The sequence below is a fragment of the Plectropomus leopardus genome, chromosome 18, assembly GCF_026936395.1.
Source record: "Plectropomus leopardus strain MGB_pleo_1.0 chromosome 18, ASM2693639v1, whole genome shotgun sequence".
Classification (NCBI taxonomy): Eukaryota; Metazoa; Chordata; class Actinopteri; order Perciformes; family Serranidae; genus Plectropomus; species Plectropomus leopardus.
Genome location: NC_142193.1, coordinates 24388431 through 24406880, shown reverse-complemented (window position 1 = coordinate 24406880; position 18450 = coordinate 24388431). Strand labels below are relative to the sequence as shown.

Sequence of the window (18450 nt, the reverse complement as noted above, 5' to 3'; positions counted from 1 at the left end):
TTTTGGAACACAAGAAGGGAATCATGACAGCAAAAACAGCTTCTTTTATGTGCAGTCTTTGGTTGTTTTTAATAGGAAAAATATGTAGGAGTGCTGCTTTGAACCAAACAAGAGAAGGACAAAGAAACCGGTGCCCTTTGGTGGGTGAATATTACAAGCGTATGGCATCACAGATACCCCTTTTCAAGTAAACAACGCTGTACAATCATCATGGTCAGAGAGAACCATCTCATCTTTCAGTATCAGCATATTTCATTTTACTGCAGGTACTCAGATTTATGCAATATTCAGTGTATTGTGGGCTTTGCTTGCATTTCCTCACTTCAAAGGAGCATTTTTTTTAATCAGAAAATGTTTTTTGTATTTACACCCTGATTTTGTCTCCAAAACAGAACAATCTGATATTTTCTGCCCTCAAGGCATTATTATTTTTATTGTTATTATACAGAGAGGAGCTTGCTAATAAACATTATCATCATCACAACCTCTAACGTGTAATGTGGGTCTGTGAATGCATGGAAGGTAGAGCAGTTCATGAGTTCAGGTTTTTACTCAGCAGCAGTTTGAAGGCTTTGAGTCGTGCTGTGGATAATTGATTTGTTGATCTGGTGAGAGCTGCTCAGATCAGATCTATGGATGAGAGGACCAGTAAACTCTAAGACCCACAGTAATGAACTGTTAAGTTTCACATACCCTTCCTTGGCTGGACCAGATTCTCTCCACATTGTTTTTACGTTCACATAGCTGAAGCGCAAAAATGCTTAGGACCGTATAATAGAAGGGAAAACCCTGCAGTAAATTACTTTAGAAGTTTGGGTGCATAAAACACTTTATCACACCTGACATTTTCTGTATTTATTCAAACCAAAATGTTTCCCAAAGTTCAACTAAAATGACAAAAAAATCTTATTTGTTCTGATTTGATTTGAGTTGTGGTAACATTTTGGAAAAATTCAGTCAGTACCCGCAAGAAGAAATTGAAGTTTCATTCTTTTTTCCTACCATGACTGCACCCCATGCATCAGTATTTCACAGTGTTCCTGAAACTGTATGTACATTGTGCATGCACTCACTCACCAGTTCTGTCCCCCTAATGAGGAAGAGGCTCTTTGTGGTAACTGACACACCACCACTGTGTCTGGCGAAGAGATGTCATGGTGATCCTCTGGGAAACTGGAAGCTGCCTGCCAAGGTCAACTTCAATATTCCCCTCTTTGCCAGGTCAGAAGAGACTTTATGGACTTCATCAGGGCTTTTCAGCACCTCCTCTTGTCCTGACAAATAGACAAGGCCTTTTTGTCCTTGGCTTTTGTTAATGCCCTGCCAAGAGACTTCCAGCATCTTGCCCAAGTTCTTTAAAACCTGGTCGTGTCACCCTCTGTAATACCCTTGAGACAGTGCAGTGTTACATTGTGACAGGATGAATCGGAGGCTGGCAGTAGGGGTTCATCTGAGGGCGGGCAGCTCTCCTCGTCGGCTGTTTCTCCTCCTGCTTTTCTGTGTTGTTATCTTCCAGCTCTCCTGAAAAGTCATTTAGATACTGAAGCATCACCTTTTTGAATTTTAATGATTTCTGTTTCAGGTCTTCCTCCTCCATCTTGAGCAGGACCAAAGTCTGGTTGGCCCATCTGGATGTCCTTTCTCCCTCCTTTCATTTTCTCTGGCTCAGTTTTTGTGCCATGTCTCCTCTTCAGCTTGGTGCCACACTCTGCCTTGACCTCTTTTAGGTGTCTTGTTCTCAAAGCCAACACTCAACTTGTTCATTTGCCTCATTTCTGACAACTTTTTTTGGCTAAATACTTAAAAACAATGGAGATCTGTTTTTCCATCTTTCTCATCTCCCTGTTATGGCTTCTTTTCTGTGTTGATATTTTTTTAAAACATGCCAAATAGGCCTGTCATGATTATTACTTTATCATCTTATTGCACAATATATGGACAACAACTGAATATTATTTAGAATTAAAAGTTCATTGGTCTTTGAAAGGATGTATTTGCATCATTATTCTATTATATTGCTGCTGTGATAGTTTGAACTGTATATATATATATATAACTATTTAACTGACAGTTTTAATAAGAAACTTGTTAATTTGCTAGTCTCTGCAGCACCAACAAGTTAATGAAATATAATCAATATTTCTTGTCAAACTATAATTATCAAACAGGGCTTCTACTTCGTGGTCTTGATCACCCTGTTGGAGTTTCTTTTGCCAGTATCAGCTGATGGTTGCTTAGTAACTTTATCCCTTACATAACCTGCTTTTGTCTGTAGATGTGAACTTCCCAGTATCACACAAACTCGGTGAAAAAGTTGAAATTTCACAGCACTCTGCTGGGTCCAAAAACTGAGAAAGAAACGATCTCGCACCATCACAAAACAAAAGATTACTTTCTTGTTTTGCCTGTGATCAAGCAGCAACCTCCTGGGCTGAAAAGGAAGCCAACGTGGAAGTGCCAAATCCTTGAATGATCACTTCAGGCTGGCTCCAAGAGCGAGTCTGTCCCCACAGCATCCCATGTTAATATGCCCAACTTTACAGAAGAAATAAACATGTTTACAGCCTGTTATCTATAGCCAGTTTCCCCATTAATGTCAACTGTATGAGAACTTAATTTTTATACATCTCATTCATTTAATTGATTTTAAGGTTTAAGTTGAAATTCAACGTTTTTTTGTAAAAACACATGACAGTACACCTGCACAAACTTGAAGGATGACTTATGACCCGCAGCTTCTACTATAGTCATTTGTCATATTCCAGTTTTAGCAGCAGTCTTTTTTTAAAAAAAAAAAAAAAACTGAGCACAAAATTAAGTTATTTATCAAAACATATTTGGCGACAGTGATTGATCAACATTATCAAGAAATCACTGAAAAATATTAAATATAAAAATGTCAAAGCACACTAGAGTGGGGTTTTAAGTCTGTTTTCCACCAACACATCCTGTTGTGACACTGACTTCACAATATTTTTTATTTACTTCTTATACGGTATCTTGTCAATTGAATTTCATTTTCTCCACTTCTGCTTTATTTGTGCTGTTTGTAATTGCTTTTAGCCACCTTTAGCTTTAGGTGTCACAGGTTTTTGGACTTGTTTTTCCTCATACAGGAATGTTAGTGTTGTTGTGCCTCACAGTTCTGCCAATGGCTCGAGCACTAAGCACAGCACAACCACCATTAAACCAGTGTTTAATTCTATACTGGGTACTGAAAGAGGACAGCTGTCTAAAACAGTGGGAGTTTGGGCCAGTGCAGTACAATCACATGAAACAGTGTGCTTTAAATCTCTTATAAATGGATCATTTTCATGTATTCAATTGTCCTTGCATTTTTGTGCTGAGTGTGAAATACCTTGCTCTGTCATTCTTTTGTGAACGCACACTGCCATACGTCTGCTTTTCAATTACAAAAAGGGGGAGTCATGTTCTTGCTTTTCATACCTACAATACATGACCCCCAAGGTGTTTTGCTAGATAAACTGACTTTTTATTTCTTGAATAGTGAAGCTTTTAAGTGGAGACTGAAGTCAGTTTACCTTGACAGGAATTCCATCTGTTCAGTGTTTCTGCTGACTTTTTTATTAATTTTGTTTGCACAGGTGCAGTCTGGTAAACAACTCTTGAACGTCTGAATTTTTTTATCAAGCAGTTCAGTCGATTGCAAGATGAGGAGCTCTGTCCTTCGCTCGCCTTAAGGAACAGTATTTAGGATTTAGATGGATTTATTTGCAGAGATTGAATATAACATTGTAGTTTTGTTTTCTCTAATCATATGAAAATAAGAATTGATGTGTTTTTGTTATCACAGAAAGAACAGATTATATCTGCATAGATAGTGGGTCCTCATCTATTAAGATCAGCATGCTGCACCGCAATGTTTCTACAGTAGCAAAGAATGGACAAACCAAATACTGGCTCTACGCGTCATTTGCATTTTGGGGTTTTCACGTTGGCCACTATAGTAACAAGCCCCTCTGTTACAAGCACTGTCAAAAAAATGTGAAACTGCTTTATTTGGTGTTTTTACGGTATTATATCAACAGGTCTGTTTGTTTTTTGATAGGAGGAAGCCTCTGCAGATGATTTGGCTCCCAGTAAAAACCTCCTGAACGTCTGGATCAGAAAAAAGGTGAGCACACCTTCGCAGGTTCATGGTGGGCTAGCAGCCTGCTGTGACTTGCCAAACAGCATCAGAGAAACCCGGATTTGTAATATGAAACTGCTTGCTTGATTTCTTTCAAAAACATTTAAGGAAGGCAATGAGCAACTTAATGAGGAATTATCCAAATATTAGCATCATATTAGTTAAAAGTTACAGAAAGAAAAATTAGCACAAAAAAGACAAATAAGAGCAACAAAATCAGGAAATTGACTGAAAAAAGTAAATTTAAAAAATATACTGTATATTTTTTTCTGTAACTTAATTCTAACAGATAATCCGAAATATAACTGTATAATTCATTTTTTGATAATATTCACCTAATTCCCTTGTTTTTCTTTTTTTAAGCTAATTTTCTTATTATGTTTTTTTAATAATTTTAGCAATTTGCAATACACATTTGCTAAGTTGCTTATTGCCTTTTTGGTTTAAATGCGTGTGAATGGTGTCTGAAGACCACACAAGAAAACTGATGTTAATCCAGGTTAAAAGGGTTGAATATTGAACTTTATTGCCATCTTTTATTGTACTTCAGAGTGCAGAAGTTTTCTGTATCCTCCAACATAACATTCATTTAAAGTTGTGCTCCTGAGGAGAAAAAAATCCACTTTATCTGTTGAAACATAAAGTGACTGCAAAAACATTTTTATTGCTAGTTTGCAAGTTTACAGTGGATCCCACTTGCTCATTTGTTTTGAAATTGTTCTCTGGTGTCAGCGCTCATTTTAAGTACTAAACACAAGTTTATAGTTGACTTTCACCTTAAAAGAACAAAACAAAAAAAACAGTAGAATTTGGGTTTGCTGCCTCATGGTGCACCTGTGCTGTCAGGTTAGGTGAGGACACCTGTGTCTCCTCCGTCACTGCTTTCCTCAGTGCTGCCAGTGATTACTCTCACACACAGAGCAGACCTCCACGCTCTACACTACTGTACCTGGTGTGTTTGTGTGTATGTGGTGGTGGTGGAGGTAAGGGATGGAGGGCTCTGCGGTGGCTTTTTGTGATTGACCTGATTATGGAAAACAGCCCCTGGCGTTGCTCCCAGAGGGTGCAGGGATTGTGGCATCTTCATGAAAAATATTCCTGTTGTGCCGGCTTCTGTCAGAAGATGCCTGTGGTGGATAAAGCCCGGCCGTGGCAGACTGCCAAGAGGGAGAGAGATAGAGAGAGAGGGCCATTTTTAAAGTCGGAAAGAGAGGGACGGAGGGAGATTGATGCTGAAGAGGAGATAGAGTTATGCAGCATTCATGTCATGTCAGATTTATGGTAAATATTATTGATGTTAGCATCCTGGTGGTAATTACAGGCAGGCATGTGGGATGTTTTTAAGCAGGCTTTGAAATTTCTCACTTTGCATCTCACACTGTGGAAGTGAATCAACAAAAGTGGCGAATAGAGGAAAAAATTCCCCAAATGTGACAATTTTACAGCAGTTTCAAAATGCTCTCAGTTGCACTTTATGATGAAAATTAAGATATTAAACATGTTGTTTGTTTCTCCAGACAGATGATTGCCATATCAAGGATTGTTTGCTTTTTTTATACAAAGATTGTGCTATAGGGCTGCTACAAAGTCTCTTCTTTGTGCTGCCTTTGCATTTTTACACAGAACCAAATTATGGTGGCATCATATCGCTCCTGTGTGTGATTTTAGATGGCATGCTGGCATCATGAAATCAAAAGTGACTTAACAGGCATGACATGTAACACAGCAACATTGTCCTCTAGTGTGACATATAACATATGTGTTGACAGTGTTTACTAATCAATAACAATGATATAACATGTCACTTACAGTCACTTAGCATCCCTGTTATATGACAGCCGATCTCATCCTCTAAGGAGCTTCCAGACGCCATTTTTTTTACGGACACTGTTCTTCATTTTTGAGCTAGCCAACTGCTGCTAGCTGCTTTTTAAATCTCTCTCCACGATGGATCGCAGCCATAACACGTCGTCAAAACGTCATATCCGTCCCGCCCATGGTGCTGGCTGTCACATTTACACAGACACAGTTTCAGTTACTACCTCCCGTGCTGGCTCAAAGGCACGTTCTTATACTGCTGCAGCTCTAGCAACGATGAGGTCTGTTTATCAGTAAAATCAGTGGTGAAGGTGTGTGACTGCATGAGTGCTGTGTGAAGTGTGAAGTGTTGCATGTGTGATAGCAAAGAACATTGCATTAGAGAGAAGAGAGTGCTAGCCAAAGTGGCGAGGTTAGACTGAGTGCACCGGGCCCAGGTGCTATTAACTAGGCTGATGACTCCGCCCACCAGGTAGCCTACCTGCAGCAATAAAGGAACTTAACATAAAATACATAAACAAACCAGAAGACTATCACAGAGACAACTCTGGTCCCCCACTTTGTGATCGTACCTTTTCTACAGAATGGCAAGGCGGCTTACGGCACAATAATCCCGCCTTGAATATGGATCAATGTGTGACTGAGGAAGTAGCATCATGCACACCTGTTGATCTAAATATGACTGTGGTGTGGTGACTGCATATCAGGAACACTGCAGTGTCTCTGTTATTGCATTGTTTAGTTTTGTTAGGGGTAGCAAATAAATAACGAAATAACTTGCAGTCCTTTTCTGTGTTTTATCTGTGCTGGGCCCACAAAAGATGCAGCAAACCAACACTGCTACTAAACACTGAAGAATAATCTCTCATAATCGTAAATTCAGTTCAACCGTTAGAGAGGAAAAAGTTAAACCTTAGCCTTCAGTGTGTGCAGAGGCAACATGTAACAAGCTGCAGAGAGGGGCATTGAGCCAAAGGAAGGTAAGACTGCCAGCAAGTGTTGGAACGCACCATTAATCTGCACTGCCATCCCTTAGACAAGAGAAACGGTACTCTTAGGAGATGTACTGACCACACAAGTTAAGTCTCCCAAAGTGTTACTTTTGAGAAGACACAATGGGCTGTTGGACTTTTTAGGGTGTTTTTGTTGTAAATGGAGGTTGTGGACAGGCAGACAGAGGTGGTGCTGTGATTTCATGTTGGTCTGGTAACAGTGGACAAGCTCTTAAATTGTGCAAGGATACTGAAGGGGACATGAGGGGACTGTGTGCTTTTTGAGCTTTGAAGTAGTTTGCTTATTGTAACATTCAATGTGCTGCAGGAACGACATTTTTTGGTGAAATTGTCTTTGAATTTCTCTTTTTTGCTGATGATATAGTTCGATTAGCTTGATAGAACTTATTCGTGATCTCAAGCACAACACATGGACACACAGCAGCCTTAGCAGTACATGTTCAACTCATTTCATTATCTTCATCTTCAGTCTGACATTGTGTGCACTAAGGTTGAACAAATTTACCTAATCAACAAAAATATTACAATATAAACTAAATCAGATATATCATTAAACAGAAAAAGAAAGCAACAGGATAATCACACAATACCAAATATGGCAGACTGTCAGCTATGACAAACAGAAAAAAAGGTGAAATAAGGTGAACTAAACATGCCGAAGCCTTGCTGAGAGTGAGTTTGGGCTTTTAGGGATGGGCGAAGGTGCACTGCTGTTAAGGGAAGGGCTGCATTGGATTAATAGCACAAAACAAAACAAGAGCATCCTTGCATAACAGAATGTGGCACAATAACCATTTTACCTCAATTATCTTGTTTTGATAAGTGCTGGAAGCTTACATCAGAATTGGAAAAAAAAATCTGATTAATTGCCCAGCACTAATACATATGCAGATATCTGTCTGTCGAGATTATAGACAAAGTGACCACTTTAGTATGGGTTTGACTGGACATTCACGTCTGTTTTTTTGGTTGTATGAGTTTTTGGAAGTGGTGTAATGTCATACCAGCTGTTTATTTGATGGGTTCATGAACTATCAGAGTACATGTGTCTAGATTGATGATAAAATGGTAAATATGAAGCCCTCACATGATACAAACGCTTTTGTTTTGTGGTTGTTTTAGCCTGTCATGAGACGTCCTACTGTTAATAACACCTGTGGAAGTAATAATCATATTGAATCTCCAGCAGACACAACGCTGCCTGTCACACTGCCAATGTGGCTCAGTATATATCCCCAGTGTACACTGTGGAGTTCATAATATGTGTGTAAAGTACAAACACAACGAGTGAAAGTGTTTACTCTTAAAACAATCCCAAATAATCTCCCCCCTGGAGAAGTAATTAGATACCTACTCATCTGGCAAACACTTCAAGGAAGCATTAAAGAAATAGTGGTGTGATTTTGCGTTTGTATTTCCCTCGAGGAAGGACATTTTTTGCATATATTTGAGCTGAGGCTCATTGGGCGATACTCTGAAAGGGGAATTTCCCATGTTAGGAGGAAATCAATTATTCATTCGGTGGCATGGAGGGTTGAGCAGTGAGCACCACCCTGACAGCTGCAGAAGTAGCTCTGAGATTAAGGACAAGTACGGATGGATGTGTGTCTCATGTATATTCTGTCTCACCATGTAAGCCAAAGTCCTTTTGTGTGGCCCTCCACTGGCAGCGTTTTCAGCACATTCAAAATAGACAATTACTCCACTGTATTACGACAGTGATAATTGTTTAAAGAGTTCATTGGCAGTACTGCTAAACTAACTAAACTTCAGTATAATGAGATTTAGGTGGTGCATTAAGATATTATTCATAGCACCAATTAGATGAGCATTGGATCCGATTTGTGTAGAAAAGAACACAGTGTCACTGCAAAATTATCAAACAACTCTGAGCTATCAAATGCTGAAAATCCTGAAACATAAAACTATTTCTCAGCGTTTTTGCAGTGACCATATGATCCAATAAAAAGATTTATACAATGTATACTGTCAGATTCCAGCATATCAGTTTTCCTATTTTTGCAGATATTCTCTTTGTCATTAAAATGCATTTCCCTGAACAACATTTATCAGCAGACTGCCTGTGTCACCAGTATTATAATTTTTCAGTGAAACCAGCTCTTATTCAGCTTCAGTGGGACAGTTAAATTTCTCTTACACCCACCTAGAGTTTTTGTTTGTTTTTGTATTCTCTTGTCATGAATTTTTCATCAGCCACTTGATGAGACATTTCATGTGTTTGCTTTATAAAGCATAGTAAGCAGTCTTTGGGTAAAGGATATTTTCTACTGTCCCACTGCTGCTGCAGCTTTCGAACAGGGGAGGCAGGGTCTCTTAGGATCTTCAGGTTGGTTTATCCCTGCTTTTTCAGAAAAGGTACCTTGAACCTTGAATGTAATTGCCCAGATGTTCCACATTATGGGGCCCGAAGAGCAGGTGCACCCAATACTTAAGGTAAATTCAAGTTTATCCCTCCGCTTACTTGAATTGGGGTGCGGCTCCTCAAGACTTTGAAAATATTATGATACAGAATGTATCAAATCCTGATAGCGTATCAAGTCATTTTGTGGGGTTTTCACACTTAAAATATGTATCCACTAATTAACAGATGTCTCTTACTCAATGGATGCTAAGTCTTAGGGGAGAAAGCACTTTTGGGCCCCATAGCATCACGTGTCATACTTGGAAGTTGTAGTTCTACGTTGGTCCATTTCATAAAAAGAGGCTTTAAAACTCAGCGCTGTTTGTGGGAGCTCTCTCAGGTTTGCTATGCTAATTACTGCTAATGTAACCTCAAGCTGCCAGCTTTGAACAGAAATGAGGAACTGGTTCCAGAGGTCTGGTAGGCTCACTGTGCTATTCAGACTAATAGTGAAATTAGAGGAGACAGATGTGGGCAAAAATCCACTCATATTTGACCTTTGCTCTAAGCTAATTTAAGTTGGAGTGAATGCAGGCACAAACCAATTAGGGCTGAGGAGAGCTGGGGAGAGGTCAACAGGCTGGCTATTATCTGGCTCTGCCAAAAATATACCTGCAATATGTGGGGTGAGATTTAGGTCAGGAGAAAAAGACCTGATTTGGACAATTGTGGTCTGTAGGTCAACAAGGCCAGGTGGATGTGGATAAGGAGGTGGAAGTCGATTTCTTCCTCGGTCTCCAGTGGCCACTCAAGAAGACATCATACCGTGTATGTGTGTCTGTACATGTCTCTGTGAGGATACATAGGTGTGTTCTTGTGTGACTTTTGGTTTCTCAACTGAAAGAATTTGCCCTGAAATCCAAAACCAGATGTGTCACAGTAGCTGTCTGTAATGGCTGTTTGATAGGTTTGTGCTGTTCTTCTGGTGTCTGGGGAAAACCTATTGATGTAGAGACGTCCCTCTACCTCAGAGGTAGAGAATGGAAACCAATTTGCAGAGACACATGACCCGACTGTGGTGGGACCATATGACCTCGCAAACGATAAGAAGGGAGCACCTTCAGATCCCACTATCTGCTCTAACGTGAGTGGTGTCAGCTATGATTCATTTACAGAGTAACTGCATAGATCGAGATGTATGACCTCAAAGCCAACCTTTTATTGTCAGAAACAGCAATGTGTTCGCAATTTAGTGTATAAAATGTGTGTAGTTAGAGTGTACTCCTTTGCAAAAGCGATTTATGTTTAAAGCTGGCGTATCTACAGTGTACTCCTCTTTAAGTTCTGGGAAACTTCACCATCTCGAGATTGATTCTTCAGTAAAGAAAGCATTTTTGTAAAGCAGAGACGAGTTCACTTTCTTCATCTTTCATCCTTTCGATGCAGGGTGAAAAGTTCAGATCCCACATGCAGTTATGTATCTGTTACATTGGCATTTCACAGAGTATTTTTACTGGCTTACACTATGCCAAGGGATTTTTGTATCGTCCATTATTTAACCATTTGAACTGGGCGATAGAAATGGTCCTCCACTGCCTACATTGGTATATTATCCTATTGTGATGAGTTGTGATGATAACAATTAAATAATATTGGATTAATCGGTTGTTAAGAATTCAATTGAACATATGAAATTCAATCGAATAATCAATAGGCTATGCAGTGCTATCAAAGTATATGCAATATGTTGCTGTTAGCTTTGATAAAAAAGCAACATTTTTATGTTTTTTTCAAATAACGATTAATCGATCGTTAGTTATTACCAATAATCCATTGAGGAAAGTGATATGATTTGCAGTCCTAGTGACAAGATTGTCTTTAAATGCTTTATATCCCTGAAATCTGTACAACCTAAGCTAGAAGGTTGTGTAGTAAACCATAAAATTTGATAAAGATATTAATAATGCGTCATGAAATAAAATATACGAAAATTTTCATCAGATTTTACAAAATAAAAACACAAAACATACTGACGATGGCGATCAAGAAGAGGTCTTTATGTGATGTTGGGGAAGACAGAGGCCTTAGCTTACTGTTGCAATAAGAATGACTGCTATTTTAAAATGTGACTAAACAGGATTTTATCACAAAAAAGAACATATTGTGTGTAAAATACAGTATATGGTAAGACTTAACCACTTAACATATTTTGTTATTTAGTGTTGTTTGATTCCTCAAATGTCAAATCTAGTCTCGTGCACGGTAGAGGCCTAAACCTTGGCATACTGAATTTGGGAAAAGTGTGAAGAGAAACATGCCAGAATTTCTTTCACACATTTGAGAAAGGCTTTGTGAGAATTAGATGAAAAATCAATGCTTAAAACCATTTGAGTGATCCCGTCTTAAATTCATTGGCTCAAAGCTCAGAGTTACGAGTTTAGCAGTTTAATAGGAACCAAGTATTGCTGGGTACACTGATGCTAACAAGAGACGTGCAAATTGGTCGATTTTTACTGTCTGTTGGCCTCAGGGAAGATTTTTAATGGGATAATGAGATTTTATTTTATTTGTTGCTTTTCTCTGCTTCTTGACGATTGATTTGAAGATGTGACTGTACTGTTGGCACACAAGTGAAGTCTCACCAGAAAAATGTGCTGTTGTATGTGTGGTGTTTTGGTAGGACAGGAGATTTTTGTTGGCTTGCTTTTTTGGGGGGGCCATACCCATTTTCATTAGCCTATGTTAACTGTCATTCATCTAAATTTGATTTATTTTTTATTGTGAACTGTGCTTTAATAAAGATTTTCAAAGACTGGACATCTGTTCATTTGAAACTTACAAAATTATTTGGAAAAAAGCATGGATGAAAAAAGCTTTTTATTGAGAAAATCTGTAGGCGTTTTCTCTTATACGCACTTTATTTGGGATGTTTTTGTTTTGCTTTTTTCTTGCCCTTTTCCACATTTTTTTTAAGACTGAAAGATGGCTGTGGAATTGACAATGCTTGATAATCTTATGTGGGACTGGCTAAAAAAGGCATGACTCCTATCTAAAAATACTGGAATCAATGAATGATTGATGAAATAATAGTTACAAAGTTTAAATTAAACATGCAGTTGGTTTTTTTGTCCACACAGGACAAAAATTAGGCTTGTAATTGTAGCTCCCACGTGTTTTGAACGAAATCACATATCATCTGTGCAGCGTAAAGAGTGTGCACATTACTCAAACAAAAACGTTTACACCTGTTTATGATTCAAGTATCACAATTTATTACAAAAACTAGAACTTTTTTCATCTGTCCGTGTTGCCATGCTTTAAGCATATAACAATACAGTATAAAATCTCAACCCAAAAGTCGGATAGTAAAAGCAAAGATCATAGATGCTGACGCAGCATTTACAGAAGTTAAGACATGCTGTTACTGTACAGAGAACATTCCCACTGAAGTACAAACATCTGCAAAATGCGTCATTATCATCAATGAGTTGCATTTTACAATAAACAATCTGATCCAGACTCATTCAGAGTGTTACGAGAAACACCTGTTTTTCAAAATCAATTTACAGGAAAATAAACACAACCACTCTGCAAATCATAATGAATGTGCTGAGATTTTTTTTCAACAGCCCAAGGCACTCAGGCTCGAATGTTGGCAATAAATACGTCATTCTTTACACAAAATCACGTCAAGCAGGTGTGGGTAGAGAAAGAAGAGTGAGAGAGAAACAATGTCGTCTTTTTCATGACCTCTCGAAGAGCACGTTCCTTTTAAAGAAGTCCACCTTGTCCCTTTTCACAGTGAAAATCCCTGGCAGTCGAGACAGAAAAGACGCTTGAAGAAGTCATTTTGTTGAATTGCGTGACATCTGTTGGCTAAAAACTACATGACCTCCTACTGTACTTTTGATGCTGGCCTGACATTTTGGTCTCCGAGAGCTTCCTCTGCTCTCTGGAGCGACATCGGCTGCTTTCCCCCCCAAACACAAGTGGACCTGACGGTGCATTCAAGCACCAAAGGCTGCCAAATTGTCCCTTTGCAAGTGAACCTGTCCCACATGAGTATCTGGTAAAAATCTATCAATTGTCCACAAATGATGTTTTCAAATATCTATAACAAATCCAGATGCTATTCATTGAAATAATCCTGATCTTTCAGATTAGTTTACCGATGCTGTGACAACAGAGTGGCTTTAACAAATGCATTCATCTTCTCTCCCCCTGCAGTTTAGTTGAGCTGGCGACAGGCTTCAAATGTCCACTTTGAGGCACCTCCGTAAATATCAAGGCTCGTCTCCATCCACGCAAAAACGTTGCCCACTTGCGCTTTGCTGCTGCACGTTGCTAGATTGTAAATCTCTCCCACAGATAGTTTCCGGTCCCAAATGTGAAAATTTGCCAGGTCTCCGACGAAAGCTTGCGTGGCATCAAATCCTCCTCCGAGCGTGTCCTGTAGAAAAGACAAAAGGATTTAATCAAGGGTGATATGATTTTTCACCTCAGGCTGCTTCATAGAAAGAATAAAATTGCCTCTTGGATTATCTGGATTTTTTTTTTGACTGATTAAATTGAAAGAGGTATCCTCAATCCACTGGGATTCTTGATGAGTTCCAGTTAAAGATTCAATCACCTTATTAAACCTATTATGGGAATTAGAGCAGGAATGGATTGGAAAATTGAAATTTGATTTTTTTATGACACAATGAAATGGAAAAATTACTTTTCCACCTTGTTAGTTAATGATTCATGTCATGACATAGATTTATTAATAATCCCTCTGCATTATGTCCTGCCTCAGCATTCTGATAGTGAATAAAGTCATAAAGATGTTCTCTTTTCATGTAGTTTACGTGTTGCCTTCATGGAAGTGGAAAGCATTCGAAATGGTTGTGTGTTGTAGTTACCTGCTCTTGACCGAGGATCAGCAGGCCCTGTGGTTTGATAGGATGATATGGTGCCAGATTTTCTCCACTCCCTCTTTTGACGCCATCTTGGAAAGCTTCCCAAACACCGTCACGGGTGGTCCAGGTTACGCAGATGTGATGCCACTTTCCATCATTGATTAGGAAAGGCAGTTTAGCAACCTAGAAGAAGACAGAAGATAAGATGTGAGAGTTTGCTGCATTGAGCCAAAAACTTACCGTTTAAAGTAAGGAATAGTTTTGACTGGTAACACTTGATGGTCTGGAGGTTAATTTTTACTCTTACGTTTACTGCCCTGTGCATCACCTGGATCTAGAAACACAGTGCCCACTCTCCACCCCAGTTAGCCCCTCTGCACTCCGCAACAGCTTGGTAAATTAAATCTAATAACGCCATCCTGACCCAAAAGCTTTGCTGTGGAAACACTGTGCCCACCGTCTGGTCTCTCCCCAGGTCACCCTGGTGAGTTAAGCAGCTCAGTTTCGAGCCACAAACCCCTTTTAGCATTGTTAACTATGTTATCACTGTTGGCTGTGTTAGCACTGTTAGCAGTGTCAGCATAGCCAGTGCTGCTAACTTAGTTAACAATGCTAAAGGGGTTTCGCAGCTCACAATCAAGACGCTCACTAATTTGGGGCCGGCCTACCCCAAGGGAGGAGAATTTGTGAATCCAAGAATGGTGAAGACATGGCCCGCCCTACTCTGCCTCTCATTGGCTTGCCCTCACTGCAACAAATTGTCCTGTAAAATTACTGCAAACTACTGGCAGCTGTAGTTACCAATATCCTACTGTTATTTTATAGTGTCAATACTGTATACTTCAACAGTATATAACATCACAATTTACAGTGCGTCACTATATTTTAAAAAAAAAAAAAACCCTGTACGTTACTGTTAAATTTGGCTGTATTTTTACAGCAGTAATTTTGGCATCAGAAAGCATCAAGATGGACAGGGACTGTCTATGGAAAATAAAGTACATTACTTTAAAAATTTGGCCCTATTTTTACATTAATTTGTTACAGTGCTCTTATTTTTACCCTAAAAAATGCTCTTGCCTAACCAATCCAACCAACAAATGCAACGAGTGCTAGCCAATCAGAGGCGGAGACATTTCTTTGCTATCCAAGTATTAGCAAATCCACAGCAACATCATCCCACTACCAGGACGGCATTACCAAATTTCCCCCCCCTCTCAATGGAAAGCAGTTTAAAATGCAACGCTAAAGCCCACACTTAGTCAATGGTGCACTGAAGCAATAGGAGAGGCTTTATATTTCATACTTTTTTGTTTTTTCTCTTAAAAATTATTCAGTTAGTTACTCGTTTATTGGTGTCGGGCTACCTAAAGCAAAGATAACCAAAATTGACATCCTTATTTTAAAGGTCCAGTGTGTAGGATATAGTGGCATCTAGTGATGAGGTTGCAGAACTGAAACTGCCAAACGTGTAGGACAACTATGGTGGTTTACTCAAAAATACTAATCTTCCTGTAGAGAGCCAGCGTTTGATTTGTCTGTTCTGGGCGACTGCTGAAGCACATAGCTGACTCCTGGGAGAGGACCTGGTCCAAAAGTAGATATACAAAGTTTATTCTAAGTTTACAAAAACACGTTGATTCTTATTTATGAACTAATGAAAACTCAATAATGAATATAATATACTATATCTGTAAAAGGGTGCCCCTTAAATCCTATACACTAGACCTTTAAAATCCACACATGGCAACATATCCACCGTGTGTTAGACATGCCTTGTCATTTATGAGTATCTCCATCGGGTTGTTGCCCCACTCTATGAGGACCAACTCGTTGGCTTGACCCGGAACTGCGTAGGAGAAAGGTGTGCCCACTCCGGGAGACGCATTGGACTTGAGCCACATGCACACGGTGAGGGCGTACATCTCTGGCAAACTCTTCTTCACTTTCGCGTACATGTAGTTGGTCCTCAGCGGGAACGTGAGCTGGAATTTATCCAGAGGCCTGTTTTCTCTTTGACCTGTGGAGAAAAATAGATTATAGTTGGCTTCAAATAGGGAGAGGGAAGCATGAGTGTGTTTTTCATTTTGTCAGATATATCAACGCACACATCCTGGGGATTTACATACTGTAGGAATTACACGTTACACAACAAATCCACAATCTCCAGATTTGCTTTAATCTCGCAAGATAAATCTATCACAGGTTTCATCTGTTGTTTTCCTGTGTCGCCACACCTCTCTGTTTCACTGCCACGCATTTCCGTTTTTATTTTGCGGTGAGATATTGGAGGTGTCCCAAACTGGAGAGCGCACCGTGGTTTAACTTTAATAGCTCTCAGAGCAAATGGAGGCTCACTGCGTGTTTTTGAAATGGTTTAATCTGCATGAATTAGAGCAGGAAACTACAGGACGCACCGGGCTGCTCCAGCTTTGTGCGGATGAGTAGGACATTAAATCGAAAGCTGAGGTCGTAAAAGCTTATAATGCCAAACTGGATGCGCAGAGAGGAGATTTTTTTTTTTTTTTTTGGCATTTTCCACCCTCACATGTGCTGTGGCGATCTCTGGATTGCTGATATTCATTTCTCATTTCCGATAATTACAACTATCCATCTCCACACTTACCCACCAAACCCTCCCAGACCTCATTCGCCCTTGTGCGTAAGATTCTTTCCAAACTACCTTTCTCCAAGTCGGTGATCCTCTGGTGTAGCGACGTGAGAGTGGACTCCACTCTCCCGCGCTGCTCCGTCTCATTTCGGAGTCCGGGCTTCCCCTCCTCGATGCTGTTCACTCGGGACAACACCTGCTTCTCCAAGTCGTCTATTTTACTTTGGAGCAGGTCTTTGAGGCTGTTCGCCTGCACCGAGTTGTTACTTCTGCTGAATTGCTGTTAGAGGAGGGGAAAAACAACATTTAGCGCAAATTAGAGAGTGGTTGTGAGATTGACTTTTTTTAGGCTTATTGCAGTAGGGTTGTTTTTGTTTTGTGTTCTCAGATGGCAAATTTTAATTGAAATCGGAAGCCCAAATCCCATATTTTATCGTATATAGTTATTATTCAAACAGAAAAGTGTTTTTGGACATTTTTGCGCAGTGACCAAAAGTGTTTTAAATGTTCCCAGAAGCAGCAGCCCTACCTCCAGGTTTTCTAATCTCTGCTTCAGCGACTGCAAAGTCTGTGATAGTTGCGTCAAAGTGTCAGCGGGGCCCCTCGATACATCCCCCATTGTGTTTTTGGTCCCAGCTTCTTTCCTTCGTCCCCCGGGTCGCGCGTCCCCGGGCTCGCCGCCGCTCTGGCTCTCACACCGAGCCAACTTTGAGGTCAGTTCTCTGATAGTCTCTTTTTGGTTCATGATGGTCTCTTTCTGCTGCAAAACCGTCTCCCGCAGCTGCATAACAGTGGTCTTCAAGTCCTCTCCTGGCACACTGTTCTGCAAAGTGGCTGCGCAAATGTCCATATCCTTGGGTACGGACGTGCAAATGAACTGCGTCTGCCCGCCAAAGTCTTGAGAGGAACTCTCCAAAAACAGGCATGACAAAAGAAAAAGTCTCCAGCAGATTCCTTCTTTCTTCGTGGCCTGCATGTCTGCGTCTGTGTGGTTGTGGTTTTCTCTTTAGAGCCGCAGTGACTTGACGCGCTCGTGTCCCCTTGTTGTTGTAATCCGCCTGTGAGAGTGCAGCCGGTTTTTATACAGCCAGCCCGGTTCTGCGCAGAGCAGGTTCACTGCATCACGACCGGAGGGGAGGGAATCGCGCTGTCCCTGTTTAATCGGCTCCAGGAGCAGCGTCACATTCAAGAGATGAAACCCATTTTGCTTTCGGGCTCCCACATGTTAAATCTTTCATCACTTCGACTATTTGTCATTCCTCGCTGTGTATTATTCATCTGGAAAACGCGCATTTTGTAGGCAGTAAAGAGGGGTTTGCTTGCGTGGCGGGGCGCCAAGAGAGCCAGCTGTGTTTGTTTTGTTTTTGCGCACACAGAAAACTCTCTTGCACACACACACACACACACACACACACACACACACACACACACACACACACACACACACACACACACACACACACACACTGTAGGTGGATGCAGATCAGAAGTTGCTGCTTGTTGTCGGCGGAGTCCCCGCAGATTCAGCACCAAGGACAGCTCCGACCACATCACGTTATCAGAGAGCAGCGTCTGAAGATGCTGCTTAGTCTTAA

At 40.2% G+C, this 18450-nt stretch overlaps 1 protein-coding gene and 1 long non-coding RNA gene across 3 annotated transcripts in view; one reads left to right on the top strand and one right to left on the bottom strand.

Moving 5' to 3' along the window:
* Positions 1 to 18450, top strand: part of LOC148186514 (uncharacterized) — a 176247-nt gene that overhangs the window by 36382 nt on the left and 121415 nt on the right. For both annotated transcript variants that reach the window (XR_015774847.1, XR_015774846.1), the window contains exon 4: positions 4070 to 4135. This is a non-coding gene — a long non-coding RNA (uncharacterized LOC148186514). The remainder of the gene's footprint in view (positions 1 to 4069; positions 4136 to 18450) is intronic.
* Positions 12592 to 17923, bottom strand: nptx1l (neuronal pentraxin 1 like). The gene is made up of 5 exons (XM_042505463.2): positions 17385 to 17923; positions 16928 to 17135; positions 16020 to 16264; positions 14248 to 14427; positions 12592 to 13793 (listed from the first exon to the last, which is right to left on the bottom strand). Exons 1-5 carry the CDS (start codon positions 17829 to 17831, stop codon positions 13572 to 13574), a joined length of 1302 nt encoding a protein of 433 aa, XP_042361397.1. The 5' UTR covers positions 17832 to 17923; the 3' UTR covers positions 12592 to 13571.